The following is a 23,226-nucleotide window of genomic DNA, read 5'->3' on the forward strand; positions in this document are numbered from 1 at the left end:
CATAACACTTGCATGCAGATTTTAAAATGCATCCTTCCAGTCACGTGGCTTATGGTCATGTTTTTCAGTTTGGGCAAGGTTAGATGACAGTCTTGAACTTTGTGAGTCTTATTTCTCAGACTGATAGGATCAGAAATGCAATGAGGTATGAGCACTTAGTCCCCTGAGAGATAAAGACTTTCATTGCACACGGAACAACCTCTGAATGAAATAAAAAAACAGCAAGAGCATTCTTGTTTGACTTGGGGAGGGAGCATGGTCTATCCATGTTCTTTAGATAATGTCCTTTTTTACGGAATCTTTGAGTAATGTTGAAATGTTGAAAGAATGAAATATCTGAGAGAGTTGTTGTGTTTGTACCGTGTCATGAAAATGAGAAAATTTACGTGGCCCATGTTATTTTCAGGTTTGCTGTAAACTACCTACCGTAGCTATAATGACACCAGCCCTCAGAGAGGCAGCATCAAAAGGTCATGGTATCCACTTGTCACCTTCTTTGTCCTCTAGAGCTATGGAGTCTGATACAGCTTTGTGCATGGAAAATTCCAGAGCAGTGGAAGAGAAGATAAAAGAGGACTCCATCGCACAGATTACTTGCTCAGTCCTGGGGTTCCCCACTGCTGAGCCCAACCTCAGGAATGATATCTTCAGTGTGCAGCATTTTGGTTCTCCACCATCCTCCAAGCGCTATCAGTCTGTCTTGTTAATGAGTACAAATTCTGCGTTAAGCAACAGAACCGGTAAGCAAACGAAAGCGGGAGAGCCCGGCTGCTCCAAGATGAGAAAGTCATTACATAATGGTGCTGACTTGCCATTTGGTCAGATTAGTCATTTGGAACCTGAGGAACAGGTCAAAGGGGAAACATTTTCAGAGACCGCATCTCCGAATTTGGCAGAAACACAGAGACTTTTGGATTCGAATGTAACTGAATCCAGTAATGCAGAAGAAATGCAGCTTTTAAATGGTAAATGGTACAAGAAGAATGGGTTTTTGGGTAGGGCTTTGGAAGTCTGCGCTGAAACAATAAAAGGGGATATATTACACCAAATTCTTCACGGGCCTTCAGAAGGGATTTTGAGCTGCACCCCAGAGGAGGTGTACGCTCGCTTACTCCAGTGTGTCACTAAGCAACAAATGGAAATCAGTCGCGCTAAAAGAACTCAGAAACGTTTACAAATGCTCCTGGCAAAGCATGTTATCAAACACTGTGATCAGCAGCTGAAACGCTTCGTGAAACATCAGTTACAAAGAATGAAGGTTTTCCATGAGCCAACCAGATTTTTGAGCAGTAGCTCCCTCAGGTGCACTGAAGGTTGGCCAGAAAACAATGCAACTGCTTTGGAGAGTAGTTCGAGTACGGAGGTACAGAATGGAGTTGGCGTTGCACCAGGTGACATCCGGAGCTTTGCACTTTCTGCTGGAGGGCTGCTGTCTCGCGTGGAGAAGGATCTGGACTCTGATGCAACGTGTAGCAGCTCGGATGAAGATGGTGAGGAACAGACTGTAAGAACAACTGTGGAAGCGTAAGTGTTAAATTCCTGCTAGACTCATGTGCTTCATGCTTATAAATCAAGATGGAAGGGTCTAGACCTGCAGATTCCTCCTTGTGTGAGTAACCTCACTCAATAGATAGTCCTACTGAAATCAGCAGCACTGCCTGTGTGAGCTAGGTTTGGCAGGGGCCAGAAAGAAAGTAAGAAGTTCTAATTACAGCATTTAAGGAACAGTTACTTTACTAGATTGTAAGAGAGCTGGATTTTGTATTGCAGTCTTATCAGTTTGCGTTACATTAGTACTGCTAATTATTCAATACTCAGATCATGCTGTAACTCAAATGGTGGTGGCAGTGCTGTAAATGACATTTTTGGCCAATATGAAAATAACTTTGTTCTGGATTTACTAAGAATTAGTCAGTGGTAGGGTCTTGAAATCTACTACGATGTGATAAAGTGTAAAAATGATCATCTGATGCAGGTGTCAAGCCATCCAATATTTGGGGGTTGTATATTGAAAAAGTTTGGTTCTTTGAATTACAATTTTAAAAATGTTAATTTACTTCCTGAAGTTGTTCTGCTAGCGTGAATGAAGCTAGCAGTGGTGGTTTTATTGTTCCTGGTATCTTTTCCAAGAAGAACTAGAGGGAAGTTAATATAATTAACTAATACTGTCTTGAATAGACAGAGATCCTGTCAGTACAAAGTACTGTAGCTTTGGAAATCAGTGGTGGGTAAGAGAAGTAAAATCGTTCCCTGATGCACAGCCTCTTTTTTTCCTCTCCCCCCCGCCCCCTTCCCCTTGCCATACTATTAAAACAATCTATTTGGTCAAGAAATTTTAGAAAGCAGTGAAAGGATGGCTGCTTTCCCCTTCCTGCAGCTGGAGAGAACAGAGCATGTCGTAAGGTCTGTTAGGATGTGATAGGATAGTGACACATGAAAGAGAGCTTCACACAAACACAGCAGCTTGGCAGGAGCTTCATGGCACCTACATTTCTAGCACTTGAACTCAGAACTGGTTTTGTGTTTCCTGATCTCATACTCTCTGCTGTTAGGTAGAGTCTAGAAAGCATTAAGAGTGACACTGGTGTGTGAGAAAACATAAATACTTAAACCCGTGTATTTCTTGGTATGCTTCTTGAAAAGCATGATGTTCAAAAGAAATCAAGGAAGATTCATCTTAAATTGGAAAAGAACTGTTCCCCCTTACGCATTTATAGCTTCGGTCAGGGAAGATTTGGTGTAGCATGGTTGTATCAAATTGCTGCTGCGTTTCGTTAAACTCTGTAGGTCTGGAAAACAGGAGAAAAAATGTAAAGTAAAAACTACTTTTCATTTTCTTTTATGTATTGTCAGAATGGTAAATACTGTACTAAAGTCCAACCAAAGCATGATGACTTGCCAGCTAAGTTAGGATCACCTTAAATATTTGAGTTTGCAAAAGAATTACTCTCCTTTTGAAATATTTTAATGAAAAAATACCGGTTTTGGCTCTTCCCAGCGTATGAGAATCTGCATTCTTCTCCTAGCTGCTAAGTTTGAACTTCTGAGTAATAGCTCTGCCTCTAGGATGCTTATCTTGTGATTACATGAACTGAAAAAGGAAAACTGATGAGAAACTCTTGATTCTCGAAGGATAGTGGATAATGCAAAACTTAGACCAAAGTTCTGTGCAAGGGTTTTCTTTCTTCTTCTTGCCAGGGACAGTTGAGCTTCTAACTCTGCCTGAGTCTTTTACCTTCATTTCTTCTTGTGGCTTTTGAATTTCTTAAGTTATCTTTCTACTGAAGGCATGCTCAGTTAGCTTTGTTGCACTGACAAAAAAATCCAGAGGATTATTAAGTACAAAGACACCACCTCTGACTCAGGAAATCCCCAAGCTGCTGTTGCTGGCAGCTGAGGGAGCATTCTGGAGGAGCACTGCTCCCTCCGTGCCTGCACTGTTTGTAAGACTTGTTATTTTGGCCCCTGCTAAGAGGCAGGAGACTGGGTAGATAATCTATAGTCTGACTCAGTGCAACCCTTTATTTGTGGGGTGGGTTTTTTTTTCCTGTCTTTTTTATGTTTTTACTGCTGAACAGCAGTCAAGCCGCAGCGGTGATGAGATTAGTAATGTGCATTAGCTAAGGCCTTGCTGCACTGGCAGTGCAAGAATCACTGGTGTTTGAACTGTGCTGCTGGGCCAGCAAGCTGAGAGTTAAAGTACTACCTAATTTAAGCAGAAGACTCTTGTCTGTGTGCAGACGCTGAGGCAATACTTGAATTAACATTGCAGTGAGGACAGGACATCTCTTACTTGAATTTATCATTATATTCTGCTTGGAATGCTTTTCTTCATTTCACCAACTTTCCTAAGATTTGTCTTTGTGGCTAAAAGGCTGCACTTTTTCTTCTAGGTGACAAAGGTAAATCAGTTATTCACTAGTGCAGCTGCTGAGATTTGCTGTTTCCTGAGCTCCTCTTCCACTTTAAGGCTCTTTGGATTGCCTTTCACCTCGACAAAAGAAACAAAGTTAACATCCATTTTTATTTCTGCTAAGTAGATTTACATTCTTTGAAATGCCTTTCTCTTCTAGGAAATTGACTCTTAGTGCTTTCCAGAAGTAATGGGATCATGTGGGTGAGAGAATACTTATTTCCTCGCCTGTGACTGATTTTTCGTAGTGAAGACTTCTACTGACCTGGAAAGACTTGTTCCTCTGTGATATTCTTCATTATACTTACGTGTGGATGTTATAAGGCTCTATTAACGCAGTGACGAATGGGAAGAATGTCTTGGTTTTGCCTATACCACAGTGTACTGCTTGCATTTAACTTCAGGGTATAATCACGCTGGTGGCTAGTCATTGTCATGACTGCAATGCTTTTTATCCTTTTTTCTGGGGGGGAGGGGGGGGGGGGGGCGGTCCAATGTGCAAGGGGGGAGGAACCTGCAGTTACTGAGTTTATCTGAGAACAGTCTGTTTCCCATCAGGAGGGAGAAGTTGATTCCGGCTCCAATTCCTCATGGTAGGAAAAAACCTGGAGCTATTTTTAGCATTTTGAACCTGTTCATTCTCATTATCCTGAGACGAGTTTTGCCCAATGAGTGTTGACATAAGCTCTTCTGAGCTGTATCTCAGTGTTTTGTGTCTCAAGTAAGATTGTCTTTATCCATCTATTTCAATACCTTTGCTGTTTAGTTGCAAATAGCTGTTATAAGATATTTAGACCATTGTTCATCCCTTGTGCGTAACATAGGTGCTGTCTTCAAGACAAGAAAGATCCTTGGTCTGCTGGTAAAGGCAATTCTTCTAGTTGACAATTAACTACTTACTGAACTTCCCTAGTTCCTAGAGTAATTGGAAAGCCTCATCCCATTTCAAGAGCTTAATCAAAACACATTTGGCCCTTTGAGTATTTGCTAAAAAGAAATATGAAAAAACAGTTGGCTCTTTTCAGGAATTTTGTCATTTTGCTGCTAGTGGCAGCTCATGACTGTCGTTAACCTATCTGTTCTCATGGAAAGTTTCTTAGGCAAAGCACCAAATTTCCATCAGTAATTTGTAGTTTATTCTAGTACCGTTCCAACCTTTGGGCGTAGGAAGTTCCCAAGACGCTACACAGGGGTTATGGTAGTACTTCTCTCTGGTTTCTCAAAGGCAGATGTTAGGTGCTGTTCGCTAGCTCTCTGTTAGGCGTTGGCAACCAAAGTGGAAGGAGGGCCCGAGGAGGGCATCAGAAAGCTGACCACAGGTAATTCCTTCAGGAATTCACGACATCAACCGCTTGAAATGCAACATAGACAACATTTCAGAGGCTGAGTTTACTTGGAACTTGTGGATCTTCTTTGTGGCTCATGAAGATGAAGATTGTCTGTAGAAATGGTCACAGATTTCAAACAAGGTGAATTGGGGAGGATGTGTGCTCAAAGCTTTTTTTTTTTTAACAACACAGCTCTGTTCTGGGAGCTGTCTATTGAATCCACATCCTTATTCATGTATTTTGTGTGTGTTCCTGATGTGGTTAGAAGTTTGGGTTATTTACAGTGTACCACAAAGAAGTCTGATGCTGAGGTGGTTATTTGGGAAACCTTTAAAATTGCAGGGTACAGAGTTTTTCTTCTACATACACTACATGTATGATCTTTCAGAATCAAAAGATACATCACTGGGGTTCTTCGAAGGCACAGCTGCTCACTCCATCAAATAGTAATACGTGTACCTAATTGATTAGAGAGAAAAGCTGCTTACAAAAGATTTTTTTGCAAAAGAAATATCTCTGCCTACTCGTGAAAAGTCCTGTGCCCTGTTTCCCCAGTCTTTCTTCCCCCATCTGAATACAGTCCTTTCACATAATTTGGTGGGATTTTTTTCTTTCTGGAATACTTTCATGCTTTTCCTCCGATTTTTGAAAGACATGTTTTACTGATTATCCTCCAGCAGCCTCAAGCCTGACGAAGAAGCACTGTTATATTTTTCCATACCCACAGGGTTTATTGTGCCTGGAAACTTTTATAATGAATGTGCAGAGATACTAAATCTTTCTTTTTTTTTCTTTTCTTTTTTTTTTTTCTCCTTAGATTGCTAGTTGGAAAGAGAAAAGATGGGAAATCTGCTTTTAGTACAGATATTTGGTGGGGAGGGGAGCAGTAAGGTGGAGAGAATACAGGAAGGAAGTAAATATTATGAGTAGTATCTCCAGATCTAATCTGTTTGTTCTAGATTATTTTCCGTTTTTCCTTGCATTTTTTCTCATGGCTGATTGAGCAACATCAATGCAGTTCTGCAGACCTCACTGTAGAAGGCAGTGCTTAAGGGCTGGGTTTATTGCATGTCTTTGAGCCATGTTATAAGGGGAAGCTGGTTGTTTTTGCAAGGTCAGATCCTAATTTTCCACTCTGAGCTGTAATTTTGCTTCATACCTGATAAGAGAACTGAATTCTGGTTTTGGGAAGGAGAGGAAGAGAGTCTGCCAGGACTAAATACTTCTCTCCGTTTTTCTTAAGCACAAAACCCCAATTGTTTCTGGTTTTTAAGACCTTTTTAGTTTACAAGTCCGGGAAATGCCTTATTTGCATAGAGGATTAATGTGAGGGCTTTTGAATAAGTGTAAATTCATAGATGTTAATAACATGCTGATTGCAAAATGTTTTATACATTGCTTTTTCATGAATTCCATTCTCTCAGTTCTTGGCTCCTGTCACTAGGATGTGGGAGGAGAATTGTTACCAGGGAATGAAAGAAGAGATAGCTTTATATTACCTTCTGTTTTCACTCTAGGGATACATGTATTATTTCAGAATATATTCAACCTCACTTGGTTGGATTTCCATAAAATGGATTTACAACTTCTTTCGGGTCCCTTATGCATTTACTATTTTTCTTTGATATCTCATGTACAGCAATAATAACTTGCTTTTGAGCAAGTCTTCCTTCTCACAATACCAGAATAATGTTCTTGTAAGGATTCTGATTTCTAACCTGTAATTACGTTAATATTTTTGCAGCTGCTGAAAGTAGACTGAAAGGTTTTAATGAAAGGCAGAAGGTTTGACAAGTTGTAACCTGCAAGGGAATCTCAGAGCCAGGAATGTCAAAGCTTTTGAGTTAGGTGTTGAATGCATATTAAATAAAAACTTGCCATTACTCTTCTGAATGACAGTTTAATACACAATCAACATAGTATAGTAGAATAAAAAATTGAATAATCGGACGTATGTGTATACATGATAACCTCACATGCTTAATTAAGTAGTAGACAAGAAGAGTTTGGTGCTTGATGTCAACTGCAGATTAATCTGTGTTTTATGGCTAGCTTTTTTCTTTTGCTAAGCAGTGAAATGTGTTTGTTTTAATTAAAAGATTTGTTTACAAAGAATAACGAACTGTCTTTATAGCATCTTGTAAAGTGAGGGCAGCATTATTTCGTTTTATAGATAACATTGATTTCATGAGAATCTACTTCAAAGGGATACATCCAGTGCCTTTGAAAATCAGTTTACATGGGCCCCTGATACAGGAAATCATTTAAATGCTTTCCTTTTTACACGAAATCAAAAGTGTGCATAAAGACTTCCCAAAATAGGAATGCTCTCCTGTAACAGGGTTTCATTCATACTGCTAAATATGGGTTAGGAATGTAACTTTAGATGTCGGATTTAAATATATTGACCTGTGCTCTTTTTTATTGAAACTGAAATAGCTGTAAATTATTTTATTTTCATCCAAACATTTTACCTAGCTGTTTTGGGTGAGAAAAAGTTTTATGTTGGGGAATTTAAGTCAGTTTAATTTTAAATTAGCAAACTTAATTATCGATTCTGGTATTGAAAAAAAATAAACCTGAACACCCATGTTTGAATAGATGTGCGTTATAAACTCCGCTTCCTCCCAGCCCATGCGAGTAGACTGTGCAGGAGTGAAACTCGGTGAAACTTCACCCCAAGCTCCTACGAAACACCCAAGCCAAGAAGGTAGCAACTGTTCCAACCTACGTTCATTACGCTCTCCACCTCAGTCCCTGCAGAGCAAATACGCTGCTCCCACCGCCTGACAGCAAGGCACCTTCCCTTCGGTGAGGTGAGGGGTGGCAGGAGGCGGAGGTCGACCCGTGGTGGTACCTTTGCTCCTGCTGCCCCTCATTTCCCACCTGATTGCTTTGCCATGGGCTTCCCCACCAGCCACAGCCCCTGCCGAGTCTCCTCTCCGTCCCTGCCCAGGCAGTTTTGCTCTATTCTGCAGGGCTGCAGCCCCTCCGCTACCAAAAACCTGCTGATGATTTCCAGTGCATCTGACATGCAAGTTCTGGATCAACTGGTAGTTGTCTAGCCAAAAAGTCTCAAAAAGAACATCCTTCATATCCATTTTTACATTGAAATCTGTTACTCTATGTAGCTAGAATGAAATTAGTTACAAGCTGGAGTTAGGTGTTACATGAATATCATACCCACTGATTCCTTGGAAGAATATACATACAAATTTTGGGACCAGCTTCAGTGGCTGGACAGCATTGATATGCTGCTTATATGCTGTAATAATGTTCCATTTGCACATATCTTTAAAGGAATATATTGTAAGCTCTATCTTACGTTAAGCATGGGATCCAGATGTAGCACTACTTAATTTCTTTTTCAAGGGTAGTTGTGTAATGCTTAAAGGGAGTTTCTAGGCTTGTGTTCCTGGTGTTTTGTTGTTAGTCTATTGACGTTGTGCGTTTCAAAGGCCAGAAAAGAAGCTTGTTTCCAGGCAGCCCTGGTGTTCTTGAAGTTTCTTTCTTTGCATGTTAGCACTGCCTGCTTCTCTGCTCCATGTTGGTCTGATCTACAGCATGCTGAGGTTTAGTGGAAGAAGCTGGGAACCTGGTGGAGCCCATGGAATCTTAAAAATACATTTAAAAATATTTTTAACAAAAGGCATTAGCAGATATGCATTTTGCAGTGTATTTTTTTATTTTATTAGAAGAGGAAATGGTGATGGTTTACCTTTTGCAGGTTTTTACCTCTTGGGCAGTTAATATTCTAACTGACCCCACCTCCACCAGCCAATTTGGCCTTTTATCATTAACAGCTCTAAAGAATTATGTAAACAGAATTGAAGATGAAAAGCACCTACCAGGTTGTGAAGCCAGCCATTGGAAAAGTTCAGCACTGTCACGGACAACACCGCTTTAAGAAACTGAATTTTTAATTTCTTTTGTTGAGCCCTAAATTGAGTTAACAGTTCAGTGCAAGTGTAACAGTTCAGTTTCTAATAAAAAACCTGTAGTAATAGTGTGATTCTTTGCAGCAACCCTGTAGCAGGCAAGTACTGGCTGTGGCACCTCATCAGTTTCGAAGATGTGATTTCTCAGATGAGGGAGCATATAGAGCTCCAGTGTGAAATTCTTATGAAATTTCTCTTTTGCTAGGGTATCCAAGTGCAAACACTTTCCTTTTTTATATTTTCAGTTTTCTTCTATAGCCTTTTTTCCCTGAATATTGATTTTCCTCTTCTCCCCTTCTCACTGTCCCTTCTGAACTTATTTGTGGAAGATGTAAAAATCTTACTGTATTGCTACGTAATTCCCACCCCCCCCACCCCCTAGTTCTGTACCATGTGAATTTTCTCTTCAAAGGAGTATAACAGCTATGGTTGATAATTTCAGGTATTACTGCATAAATTCCTCAGGCCTGATGGCTTAGCAGAAATGCTCAGCTGGATAAAGTTTTTTGGTTTGGGAAGATAAGATGTGTATTATGTGTTAGTATCAACATATGTTATTGGATGCAATTCTGAAAGTATTAAATGGCAACAGTATGTCAGAGATGGTGAGACCAGGTGTGGGTGCCAGAAATTGTTGTGATAAGCAGTTGCCGATATCTGTAGATGATAGGGAGAACTGTAACCCATCTGTTCTGAAGCCGTGTAGTGTTTCAGAGGGAAATCTCTGCCAGGTAAAAATTTCTGTTAAACACCAAAGAAGATAGCAACCCCGAAGGCTCCAGGAGAATGACCTGATTGCAGATCTTCGCAGAAATTGCACTATAATTTTGAGTACCAGAGAACTTCCCTTAATCGATTGATTCTTCAGTTTTTTTCAGGGCATGGCTTGGTTTGGTGCTGGTTGTCACAAAACAGCGGCATATTGCTCTCTGCAGTCAGTCTGCGGCAAGCGCTCATGGATGATCTGAGCAAAGGCTGATAGTGGACTGTCAGAGTAAACAGTATTTTGTTGTGTAGTGTTGATCAGATATGATACCAGAGGACGATATTTGTTGCAGTTTGTTTTAATCTTGTTTGCAGTCTGGAATGCATAGAAGAGATTGAGTTCATAGAACAGCAGTCACTGTTTTTTTAATTATGTGGTTATTATGGGTTTAACAGTTAACTGGTCCAGGGGAATTAATACTTCAGCAGCAACTGAAGTTAGTTCATTCTGAAAACAAACATTAAGTAGGTGTGCTGGAAGAATTAGTCCTTGAGAAAGCATTTACGGGTCATTTCATAGTTGGACGTGTTTGTTTAGCAGTTACAAGTGTTGGAATTTTTTGTTGGGAGTGGGCATTTTTATCTCATGAGTAAAATCTAGATAAGATTATCTAAAATACATGCACTACATATCTGAATTCACCTAATTTAAATGTTTTATATGATACTATCTCCTAGTTTTCATGGGTAATCTCTTATTTACTGTCAGGGTCTGCAGAGAGAAGAAAAATGGACATGTTGAATTTCACCAACGTGTTGACAGAAGGTATCAGAAGCCCTGCACTCACCTTAATGGCTTGCAAGAAAATGCTTGTATTCAGGCCAGCTGCTTTTTGAGCATTACCATGTATAGTCACAGGAAAACTTGACTGTAATGCTGGTGTAAAATTAGGGGCAGCTTAGGAGGTTCACAGGCTTGGAGCTCCAGTCCTGGGGGACAGCCACCATACTAGTGTGATAGTGCCATGTGGTGAATATTAACTATTTTGTGGATTTTGTACAACCGAGTGAGCTTCCCAAGAGAATTGGGAGATGTATGATTTTTTTCCAGTGTGTTAAGTCTCATGAATTTCATAGTGAGTCATACGATGTCTGTATGGGATTTAAAGGTCTGGAGAACTTTCTGATTTTTTGCTTTTCAGTTTCCAGAGTTGAGTCCTTCATCAAAATGATAAACTTCTGCTGTCGTTTTCAGTGACTCCCACCAAGGAAGGTGATTAGCTCTTTATCCTGAGGATAATCAGTCTGTAATTTATGAGCTGCTTCTTCCTCCCAAATACTTCACTGTTCCACGGATTGGCAATAGGCCTCTGATAGCCCAGGGGTTCCCAGTGAGAGGAGGTGAACCAGCAGGGATGTAGAGTTCAGGATCACAGAGTCACTTTAGGACTAAATCGTCTGAAAACTGGATGCCAGAACAATGTGGATTGGACTGAAGGGGACATGACCTGGCAGAAAGAATAAAATATACCATGTTAGGGAACTGAGTGGAAATCTAAGTGTGAGGGGATGTCAGGAACAACTGTTCTTATGTTTAATTAAGAATTTTGGAATTGGAGAAATTTTTCCCACCCACACTACGTGGGTGGCTTGCTCTCTGGCTTGTTTGTGTTTAAGAATGAAGTAACTTGAAAATGTTGGTGTTCTTTGAAACAAATGTTTTGGAAGGAGACGGTGTTTTGGGTTGACAGACCTGTGTTTTGAAGTTTTGATGTGCATCTGTTGCAAGCATGCTCCTTTCCTGTTCGATAGGAAGCATCCTGTCATTGTCCCTGCAGATGTGTCATGGTAGGGGCATGTTACTTGTTTTCACTGGGAGTTACGATGCTGGAAGGCCTCAGTTTCCTTTTAATTTTCAGGATATAGCATACTTGTGGAGAGTCTTGCCTTGGGCTCTAAAATACTCTTTCCTGGGCTCACCATACCTATTTGAATCGAACTTGCTGGATACTTAACTAGCATTCCCAGGTACTATATTTTTGGATGCATTTTAAACACCACTGTGTTTCTCCTTCATTACTTATGAACTGTTCTTCAGGCTTCCTGTTTTCTTTGCTTATAAAGATAAAATATGCCTAAAAGGTTTAAATTCCACCCCTTCTTCTGTCCTGTAAACAAAAAAAAATACCCCAGGCACAAAACCCAAACAACAGTGTGTGTCTAGCACAGCAACTTTATCTTGGTTAGCAGTTCCCCTTTGCACTCAGTTACATTGCCTGGTTTTGGTTTTTGGAGCAGACTGATCTTAGCTTTTAGGAAAATATAAATCTCACCCACAACATAATGGAGGCACTGGAAATACTTCTCGTAGTCCTGTTGTGTTCTGCGCTGGTGACTTGATTACATAAAAGCATGGTTTGTTCTCAATTATCTTTTCTCTTTTGGGGAAGGTGAGAGTGCTGAGGGGTTCATCCATATGTTCTGTCCATAGATCACGACTAAAAACTTCTTTCAGTTCAAGCAATAGTACTGACTGTAATAGCAGTATATTGTTTAGTGCTCTTCACTTGCCTCCTTCAGTCTCAGCAAAAGGAAGTAGCTTTGATGAAATGCTTATAGTGTCTCTGCTGGTGCGGACCATCCCCAGCTGAATTCTTTCCCATACTTTGGGGTGACAAAGTACAGCCTGAACATCTGCTTCCTAGTTATTCTTTTAAAATTTTATTTAAATATTTAGATATATATTTATATATTTTGGAGGTACATATATTTTTTTGATCATACTTTGACTGTCTGCATTTGTGTCTGTGTTCCGTGTGGCTTGTTTGTTGTTCTGCATTTCTTGCTTGCTTGCTTCTCTTGCAGGTTGTGCAGGAATGACCTCCTGCAGTTCAACCAAAACAGGGGAAATGCAAGCCAGTATCTACCATGGAAACAAATTTTGCCGCTAATGCAATTCCAGCATGTTTTTCTAGGAAAGTTTAAATGAGATGTTTTATTCATACAAAATCAGTATTTCTCTGTTCTCTTCCAATTTTAAAAGTCCTGGATAAATGCAGGACATCATCTGCAAATTTAGAGTCATCACAAGAGCAGTAAATTTATGTGTAAGTTTAATATTTCACCGTACTACAGTCCTGAACATTAGAAACTTTTGCAAATGTAACGTGGTTTATATGGAGTTGCCAGCAGAAGAACGAATATGAAATTCTTGTTGAGGGTGTATGCTGTTAAGAGTTGAAAGCACAGAAACCAAGGAAAGATGCTTTGCAGAGGAGCACACGGGAAGCAGGACAGACAGCAACTTTTTTTTCTTGTCTCATTCCCAACAGAGAACCAGAGGAGGAGCTTCTACTTTAGCACCTGCTCTGACTTCCTCCTTCAGTAGCAGGCCTGGTTATTTTTGTAACCCTTTGCAGTCGGGTGGGTGGGTGGTTTTTTTTTTTCTGCTCTGGATTTGCAGAATTAATATATTCACTGGTGCCACCTTGAAACAGCTTTCTTTAGAGAGTGAATGTTGTGCTGTGCTCTGACATCCCAGGAACAAATTTACAGATTTTTTTAATTTTTTTTTTTTTTTAATAGCAATAGTAGATTATCGTTTGTAACTTGAGTGACCATACTACTTTGCATGCGAACAGTTCACTTCAGGAGTGTGAGGATAGCTTATAGCAATTTTATCTTCCTCTGAGGAGTTACCAGGTTTACTAAATAGTTTGTAGAGAAATAGACTTAGAGGCAAAGTTGATAAATAAACAATGCAAGATCAAACAAATGTGAGTGACAAGAGATGGGAACGGAGTTTAGCAGTGCTCTCGCCTCCTGTCTTGTAGATGTGAGCTCACTCTCGCTGCCTTGCCCTGAGCTTCCTGCCCCTTCCCTTCTGGCAGTGCAAAAGTGTGTGTGAGTCTGTCTGCACGGCATCAAAACTGGGAAAGGGATCTAGAGTTAAACTTGCTTCCTTCACCCTGCCTCCAAAGTTAAAATTAACCATGAGTGACTCTTTAATCCGTGTCACTGTGTAGCTGCCCCAGTGGTGGGGCAGGCGCTGGGCACGGGGCAGCCTGGACTGGCAGGAGGGAGATGCTAAAATTGCTTCCTTTGGCGTGAGCTTAGAATGTTTGTGCTTAGTTCGGTGGAAACTTCCTTACAGAGGAGCCTAAGGACATCATTATTTCAGTATAATTAAATTCTGTTAGTTTAATTACATGGTACACTTTAAAGCCCTAAGAAATACTTGCATAGTATTTTAGAACGAAGCAAAAATATACATAATATATTTAACAGTGAATGCAATTATTCAAGATTTAATATTGTGTTTAAGAAAAAAGCTGCAAACACATTCTTAAAAATAACTTGTGATGTAACTTTGCAGAGGCTTTTTTTTTTAATATGTAAGACTAATATACAGAGGATGTGATTTGTTTGTCTTAAGGTTACAATATTTAACTGTTCTTCTGTTATCTTCTGTGGTTTGGTATTGATTATGGATTCGCTTAGTGCCATGCTGATTTCATACAGTGTATGTGACATAAGACCAGCTCTGGCCTTTTCCGTTCTGCTTCTCGTTTCCTAGCTGCACGGGCAGTTGTTTTTCTCATTTGCTCCCCCCTCCTCGGTCTGTTTGAGGATAGTTCACCTTTCTCCCCAAAGTGTTGCATCTAGCTTGGGAGGTCATTCTGTCAGCAGGATTTCTTTTCTTTCACCTGGGGCTTTCTTGTTATAATGTCCTGGTTTGTGAGGTTTTGTTGTTGGCTTGTTCGTTTGTCTTTCTCAAAAGGAGTAGAAATAAGCACCTCAAGTTCTTCTCAGTTATCCTCTTTATTCCTATTTAACTTTTTTTGTTACAATGATTAACTAAAGGATTTGTTACAGCCTCATTAAGCAGCTCTTTCTTAGGACTAGCTTTTCGCCATCCCAGAGTCCTGAGATAAATCCTAACTATTCCAGCCACAACGCTTGTGTGAACACATTATTTAATTGAACTCTGACTTAGGGCCAGCTAGGAATTCAGATCCGCCCCCCTCTCCCTGCGAACTGTATTTTATGACTTCCAGAAGCATAAGCACGCAAAAGCTGTCAGTCCCAGGGAAGTTCTTGGCAAGAAGACCTGGTTAAAGCATAGGTAACCAGGGCTATTTACTCTGTACTGGTGATAATGGGAAAACAAAGACAAATAAGAAGGGGTTGTCAGAAAAACGCATGTTCACAAGACGACTTCATATGTCTTTTTTCCTAGGACAAAATCACTAATAGAATATATAAAATGGAAACAATTTATTATGGTATATATTTGGTGAGTTCTTTGAGTTTCTTTTGATGGTAATCCACTTTATTTGCTTGCACGTAGAATCTGGATTTAGACAGGACATTTTAATCTTCTGTCTAATTTCATATGTTAATTTTGTCTCTGTAGGAGAGAGTTTAAACTGGCTGTAAATTATGTGGGCAGATAATTTATGTTAAAAAAGGGGGAAATTATGTATTCTAGAGGTAACCTACCAGAGACTGTGTCTATTCTTACTATTTATGATAGCTAAAGTAACCTGAAAGTTCTGACATTTTGAGTTATGTTTTATAATCTTTGCCCTGAAGATACTAGTATTCTCAAATTTGGTGATTCTCTACTCATGCTGGGAAATCTCTAGCATCTTCTGCAGGGTGATGTATTACCTTTCTTTCGTTGTTGAGGTAGTGGACAGAAAATTCTGCATGAAACAATTGCACTTGTGTGATGTTCCTATGCCAATTCACTGGCATCTGCTTTTTGTGGTATCTTTTGTGATACTTCAGTACTCTTCCTTGCCTGGGGAACAGGGGTTCACGTATTCTGCCTGTGCAAAACTTACATGTATTGTCATCCAGGATTTAGATCCAGTAGTTATCCCAATAACTTGGCTAAAAGCACTTCTTTATCAGAAGAAGTTTGATTTTGTTTTTACAGTTCTTTTAAGTTAGCTGTGGCAAACTACTTGACAACTTCAATGGGAAAAAAACACCAGTCATTTTCTTTAAATAAACAAACTCAGTTAATGGTAGGATACTAGTGGAAGTTGCATACTGAAATACTGCACTGTGTTCCCTCTGTTGCTTAAACTTACTGGATATTAAGGTTATTTGTTGAGTGGTACCATTATGTCATTCATTTATTTAATATATAGGTTGAGTAAAGTTTGCTGATACCAGTCATAAACTTAGCATAATAAAGTTAAGCTAGTCACAATGTCAAGTACCGGGAGGCATATCCTCTGTGTTACAAATACACCTGTTTGTAAACAGCAGTAAGAGTGACCTAACTATACTATGCTGACACAGCTGTATTTATAAAATAGCTTGAATAAAAGAAATATAAACTGAGTTGTTTTCTTGGGCAGTGACTGGATATCTAGCTGGTCGTTGCTGGATGGTGTTTTATTAGATTCCAGTTGTTAGCAAACAATATTCGTGGAAGCTTGTGGGAGGAAGTGTGGTGTAAGAATTTGAATTCTTGCTGGTGGAGTTACTGGAATCCTTTACAAATCTGTAATCTGCATTAACTGATATAGTTTGGTAGTTTCTCCAGCTCTGGGGTTTATAATACAGAACAGAAAACTAGTTTAGCCTGGGAGTAACCAGTGAACATTGATCGTACTGCTTTGGGCAAGTTCTGTAGTTACAGAAATAAGCTGATGTGAAACTGGATGGGTATAATCAGATATCTCCTGAAAGCAACTGAGATGCTTGCAACATGAGGCAGAGCAGCTGTCAAAAATGTTCTTGTGCAAATGTGGTTATCTTTATTTTTGGACTAACCAGCATTTTGTCTTCACAGCAGCTATACTTCTGAATGGAAGTGGCTTGCAGACAGAGCTAGAATTGGCAGCCGTTGGACATGGCTTCAAGCCCAGATTTCAGAACTAGAATACAAAATCCAACAACTAACTGACCTTCACAGGCAGATACGTGCCACCAAGGTATTGTCTGTAAGCTCATAAATGGGCTTTTCAAGTAATCTTTTGACAGTGTTTCTTGTAATATTTATTCATTTGGTTCCTTGTTGTTTGTTTTGCCCTAGAGTTCTTGTATCGGTGCAGGCTATCGCATGCAAAGGTTAATAAGAAAGACATCAGGAGCTAAAAAGTATTGTAGCCCAGAGGCACGAGTATAGGACTGGGAGTTGGGAACCCTTACCTTCCTATCTGTGACAGTTAGTGACTTTGTTAGTGACTTTCAGGGGCCCAGCACAAGGTACTGCATTTATCACACTAGTTTTTCCCCCTGCAGAAGAGGCAAGATTTGAATTTATGTGGGGTGGTTGGTTATTCATTTTTGTGTTGTGGGGTTTCGGGGGGATTTTTTTGTTATTTACAGTGCATGTTTATTCTGAGGATTAGCTAGTTAATGTTTGTACAGCACTTTGAACAGGTCGAGGATTAATTATTACTAAAATTCCAATGTGTGTAACTCATGTACTAGTTTTTGTAAATTAAACTGGCTAGACAGTGGGAAAGTCACATTCCTAAAACATTAATAATCTATCTATCAATTTAATGGGTTCCCCAGGTCGTTCTCATGTGCAAGAAACCAAAACCTGTGATAATTCTGGTGGTGTGATACTGAGGGGTTTTAGAGGAGGGCTCTTTGACTCTCCATTGATGAGCCTCATGTAGGTTGTCTGATCTGTGCTGGAGTCAGATAAGCAATGATGGAGAGGAGCCAGAAGAAGCTTTAGACTTTACGTGGCTGAACATGAGACTTAAAGGGAGTATAAAAGGAGAGGGAAATCACCCCAGAGAGCATTTCCCTCTGATCACATGAAGAAAAATCATTCCCCCTTCTCCTTTCGCCCTCAAAACCCTTCTTTTCATATCCAACTTTGTTTCTCCTGCTCGCAACTTTTCCCCAGGCAGGTTTTTCTTTAAAAAAATAATTGAAAAGCCTTTGTTTGAGGGTCTGTCCTACCTCTGTGCCCACAGAAGTGGAAGGAGATTTTGTATTTTGGTGAAGGGTGAGAATGCCTGTATTTTAGCGTTGTCTTAAATACTGAGTACCTGCACACTGTTACACCCAGAAGCTATCAGCCTTTATGGTGACATAGGTCTCATGAGCTGCAGAAGACAGAGAAGTAAATAACAGAGAAATGAGGCAAAGAACATTCTTTTAGTCATGCATTTTCTTCTCATTAGGTGGTATGTTGGCTTGGAGCCTAGTCATCTTCCTGGTGGAGATCTTTAGTGACATTCCTTTTCTCAAACTTCATGCCCTTTTTACCAGCTGTGGTATTCAGTATTTGGCATTGTGTCTCATAGTGAAGGTAGACATGTGTTTTCTTCAGCTGTGATTTTTTTTTTTTTTTTTTAATATGTGTCTGTAATACACCCAGTGCAGCAGCTATGGAAGGACACGTGGGCTGATAGAAGAGCTCTTTGTTTTCATTTAGTGGCTGCAAAGTAGTTACACAATATCATTAGAATTTGTATACTGTGTTTAATGGTTTCAGAGTGTTTTGTGTGTGTTTTGAGTGGAAAAAAATATGATTCATAGCCAGTGAACAATGATTTCAAGCAAAACACCAATCCTCTAACACCATAATGCAATAGGAAGGGAGATGGTTAACTAGTAGGCAGTTTCCTGGCCTACTACATTATATCTTCTCCATCTCTATGCACACAGAAGTAGCAGCTCTGGATCTTTGAGTCCTTCCATTTAAAAAACCATGTATCTGCAAAACAAAACAATTTCATTTAAGGGAGGGGAGGAGTTCATTGCCCAAACCTACTGGTTGTAACCCATTTACCTTACAATTCCTATATAGTCAGTATTAGTCTTCTAATTCTTTACTCTTTCTCTTCTCTTCTGTGCCTATTCCATGCAGTCTGTCAGTTTTCTCTTTCTGTTTTTGCTTTCCTCTTCGCGTGCTTGGCCAAGAGGATTCTGCAACTTGAAAAAGTAACACTCCAGTGGAAACCGGGGGAGGAGGGGGCTTTCCAGCACTTTTCCTGTGTGTCTTCCTATCCCTCTGACTTCTGAATTTGTGTTTTAGACTCTTGTGAGTTATTTTTTTCGCTCTCTTTGTGGCCATGACCTATGATTCTTTTACTAAAAAGATCTAAAGATTCTAAATTCTACAAGAGTCTAAAGCTGTTGAGCTAGCTTGCCCTCCTGTTGTGGCACATAAAACTTAGTTCTATACTTGAATTTCCTTGAACGTGCTGCCTACTTTGTAACTACTGTTGGTCTACAGATTGTAGTATGATACTGTCTGGATTTGTTTCCATCTGCTGTAAGTGGAAAAGCCCAGATGATGGACTACTACCTGATAAGGAATGTGGAAAATCTACTGTTGACTTGATGGAAATTCATAATCTCTGTGCCCCTTTTGGGCACTAAAGCAAGTTTTCAAGCACCTATGTTTGTTTTTAGAGCATATCTTTGTTCTCAGCTGTGAATTTATAACTCTAACAGGAATAAGTTAGAGACACAATGAGAACAGGACAATTTCACGTTTTCTCCTAGTCTCCCCTTTGAAGTCTGTTTGAGACTTGCTTTCATGTTTTAGGGTAAGTTGCTGCTGAGGCAGCAGTCAAGGTGTGAACAAAACTACAGGATCCTTAATTTTCCACAACCACAACCTAGGTGAAGTCTGTCTTGCTTAAAGAAATAATACAGGGGTTCCTTCTGTTCACATGATGACAGTCTTCCTTGGTTTTAGTGGAATATTCTCACTAGGAGGAAAAGTTTGAGGCAGCGTAATTGAATGGTCCCATTCTTTCAATATCTGCTTGATATTTGAGTAACAGTACTTAAAAGCAAGTAAGTTCTTTCCCTTTCTCTTTGGAAACAGCCTGCAGAGGTTTGATAGCCTTTTCTGAGTATTAAATTTACCTGCTCAAGATAATGATAAATTAAAGGACTATTTGAGGAACTGGTTTTGACTGTTAGAAAGTTATTTTTGCTTATTATTTTGTTTAACATTTTAAGTTGTTAAAACAAACCAACTGACAGGTAGGATTGTATTTGACACTTTCTCTAATCTGTCATGTGGAAAACACAATGGGGGTATTCTTTTCCTAGTTCCATTTATGAATCTCTGTTATTTCCTTACCATATAAAGTTACATTTATCTTATTAGGTGGCATTCTAGACGATCAGCCACATCTGATACCATATTTGTGCGGATTGTCTTGAAAAGCGATGAGATTGCTAGAACATTTAGGATAGTTACCTCTGGAATTATGAAACTCTAAAAATGCTCACCTTAAAAAAAAAATCAGAAAATTTACCATTATTAAATGGTAAAAGGCTTTTGTTTTGAATTGTATACATCTCTGCCACATAAAAAATAACAACATTGATGTTTTGCTTGGAATATGGATAGGAATAAGAAAAATGGAGCACCTAAAAATGCCTGTGCAAAATTTATTGGCTGCAAAGGCTATAACCAACTTCAAATCAAAGGGTGGTTGTTTCTTACAGAAAAACCTCTTCTTAAATCAGCAGGCAAATGATCATATAGTTCCTCTAATAAGTATGAATTTCTGATTTGAATTTTGGCACAGATGTTTAAGCAGTGATACAACACTAGAGTGATTGCCGTTACAAGGAGTAGCATAAATGGTGCAGCTTTTCATTAATGAGAATACCTACTATTTCTGTATTTTAACTGTTAAGTGTATTTAAGATCTACTTTAAGTGCTCCAAAGAGTTGCTGGGAGGATTTAAGGGGGATGTGCCAGGTTCAACTGCCCCTTAAAAATGATTTAGGAGGGTTAATCCGTTGTCAACCAACTGTGTTCAATTGCTGTTGTCTAGGGGATGGTGATCTTAGAAGAATTCCCATTTCCAAAAGACATTTTGAAGAAGCAAATACAATTGACAGACCAAGAAGCTTTATTAAACGCCACAGGGAATTCGCAAGCTGCCATTGAGAGACAGGATTCTTTGCCGGAGCATGACTTTGAAATGTCACCCAGCAGTCCTACCCTGCTTTTACGAAACATAGAAAAACAGGTAAAGTAAAATAAGAACTGAACGGTCAATGGAGCCAAATGATTTACTTTAGAAACAGGGCAGGTTCCATGGTGATGACTTCCAAAAAGGAAGATATTTTGCAGCCCCAAGAGTGGGTGCTGCTGAATTGAAGGGCTTAAATAACTACATTGTATACCAGGTTTACAAATTAACCTTTTATTTCTGACGTGTCTGTGTTACCGCTTTGTTTCCATCAAAGCGGCCACAAAACAGCTTCTAATAGCTGTCCGCAAACCTGCCTCTCCTTTATAGTTAGCCTCAACGTAGAGTTGCCACAGATTGTTTCAGGAAATACTTATGTGAGATGAAAGAGTACAGCTGAAAATGGAGGTATGTTGCACCTGAAACAAAACCAAAAAAAGCCCCAACAGGATATAATTGTTGGTCTGCCTTTTCAGGCCTCATAGGACTCCAGTTTGGAGCTGAGGAATTCCAGGTACTTAACAGGCATAGCGTAGGCGTGGCTGTGAGTGGAGTTTTGGTTCATGGTGTTCAAAAGAGTCATTTCCAAGGTTAATTCCAGGAAATATGATATAGACTCCAGCAGGGCTTTCTTTTGCTAGAAAGTTCCTAAAGAATGTGGTAGGATCACATTGCTGAAGGAGATACAGGAAATTTGTTTTCAGATGAATTTATGCAGTTAGCGTAAAGCAAACCTGACAAAGCCGGTATGGTGCATTAATATGTTGCTCTGCTGCTTTACCTAAATTCTTGGTCATAGACACGTTTTTTAAATGGAGTAAAAGTAGCTTTAGGTACTAATGCCTGTTCCTGAATCTCTGTGCCAATTTTTCTTATTTGATAGTCATACTTTCCTGTTCTTAAAATGCTTCCCCTGTTTGATAGATCTTACCCACAACAGACAGGAGTGAGGAAAGCAATGAGACAGGAAATTTATATGCGCAGTGCTGGTAGTTGCACAAGGTAAACCAAAGAGCATTTTTAGAATGTGATGAATGTCCTCTCTCTAAGTGATTACTTGGAGAATTAAATGCACTTTTCAGCAAGATATTTGACAATTAAAGTAACGGTAGTGTGTTTGCTGGTCCCTAAGTAGCTACAAACAAAGGTTGAAGAACTTTGATCTGAAAATTACTTGAAAGTAAAGGTGTTCTTCATTTAATGCATCTCACAGATTACATCAGATTTCTTCCCTTTACACCACAAAAAGCTTTGGGGTTTGATTGGTTCTGGAAATCCACCTTAACTCTGAAGGTCTGAGTTTGTTCTTGTTCAGTGTCAGGAGTAGCAATGCTGTAGGCTTAAGTACATCCACAGACATTTCCACAGAATTCTTCAGTCCGATGTTAAAGTATTTCTTTGTTAAAAATAAATAATTTTACTTGTGAACAAGAAAAAAATTCATAAAGACTACTAAGTGACTGAGCCTGGCAATTTTTTTATTAATACTGTTTTCAAGTCCTTTTCATAGCTTCGCAACATTTTGAAAAAATGGGTGTTTTTCCTTATGTTTTGGAAGTCTGCCATTGTTTCGGTGCTTTTATATTCCATAAAGACTTCATTCCTTACAAATTGAATTTTGTTGAGATTTTTAAATCAATCTGCTAAATATTTTACTGGTATCTTATTTGCTTTGTCCAAACCTTTTGTAATTGACTTGCTATTTCTGTGCTTTAATATCCATCCCTGAATATTTTATTCTGACATGCAATTTTTACCTGACTGCATCACTTATACATGAACAGAAAAAAGCATGAGTTGTAATAAAGTGCAAAATAATTTTTCTGCCTCTTTCTGCATAAATGGTAGTCCTTCAAAATGTAAAGAAAACTTACTGGGTAACCTGTAGCAATTCTTGTTTTAAACAATCTTAGTTCTGAATGAAAATCCTATGAAATAATGTGAAAGTTTTCCAAAAAAAAGTATACCATTTCAGATACATGTAATTTCTGTTTAGTGTGCAGAACACAGTTTCCTCTAAGACAGCTACGTTTATTGTCCGAATAGCCTTTAAGGTTTGACATTTAAAACAAAAAAATCATTGTGAAATCTTATCTGGAGGCAGTCCACAATTCATTGCTTTACAAGGAGTAATTCTTAGTCTTAACAACTTAGCTGCATTTGTTTTGGGGCAGCTCTGAAAGTCGGGAGATTTGGTGGGGTAGGGGCTTCTTGTTGCTGTTTTTGAGGATACCAGAAGATTTTAGCCATTCTGTCTGTAGTTACAATAGTCCTCCTGAAGTTACACTTTGTTTTATAAAAACACCTTTGTCAAATTACAGTGAGCAATGAAGAAGATTCTTTTAACAAGAAAAATACTTTGAGTGAACAAAATGTACAATGAGTAGACAGCAGACTTCCTCCACACCCC

The 23,226-nt window shown here is 39.2% G+C and overlaps 1 protein-coding gene across 1 annotated transcript in view; it reads left to right on the plus strand.

The window, feature by feature from the left end:
* The first annotated feature begins 410 nt into the window (after window positions 1-410).
* Window positions 411-23,226, plus strand: part of KANSL1L (KAT8 regulatory NSL complex subunit 1-like) — a 57,716-nt gene continuing 34,900 nt past the window's right edge. Inside the window, 3 exon segments of the mRNA XM_009708964.1 lie at window positions 411-1,524; window positions 16,696-16,837; window positions 20,676-20,873. Coding sequence (XP_009707266.1) covers window positions 437-1,524; window positions 16,696-16,837; window positions 20,676-20,873 — 1,428 coding nt within the window. The 5' untranslated portion in view covers window positions 411-436.

The sequence above is a fragment of the Cariama cristata genome, unplaced genomic scaffold (assembly GCF_000690535.1).
Source record: "Cariama cristata isolate BGI_N322 unplaced genomic scaffold, ASM69053v1 scaffold13971, whole genome shotgun sequence".
Taxonomy (NCBI): Eukaryota; Metazoa; Chordata; class Aves; order Cariamiformes; family Cariamidae; genus Cariama; species Cariama cristata.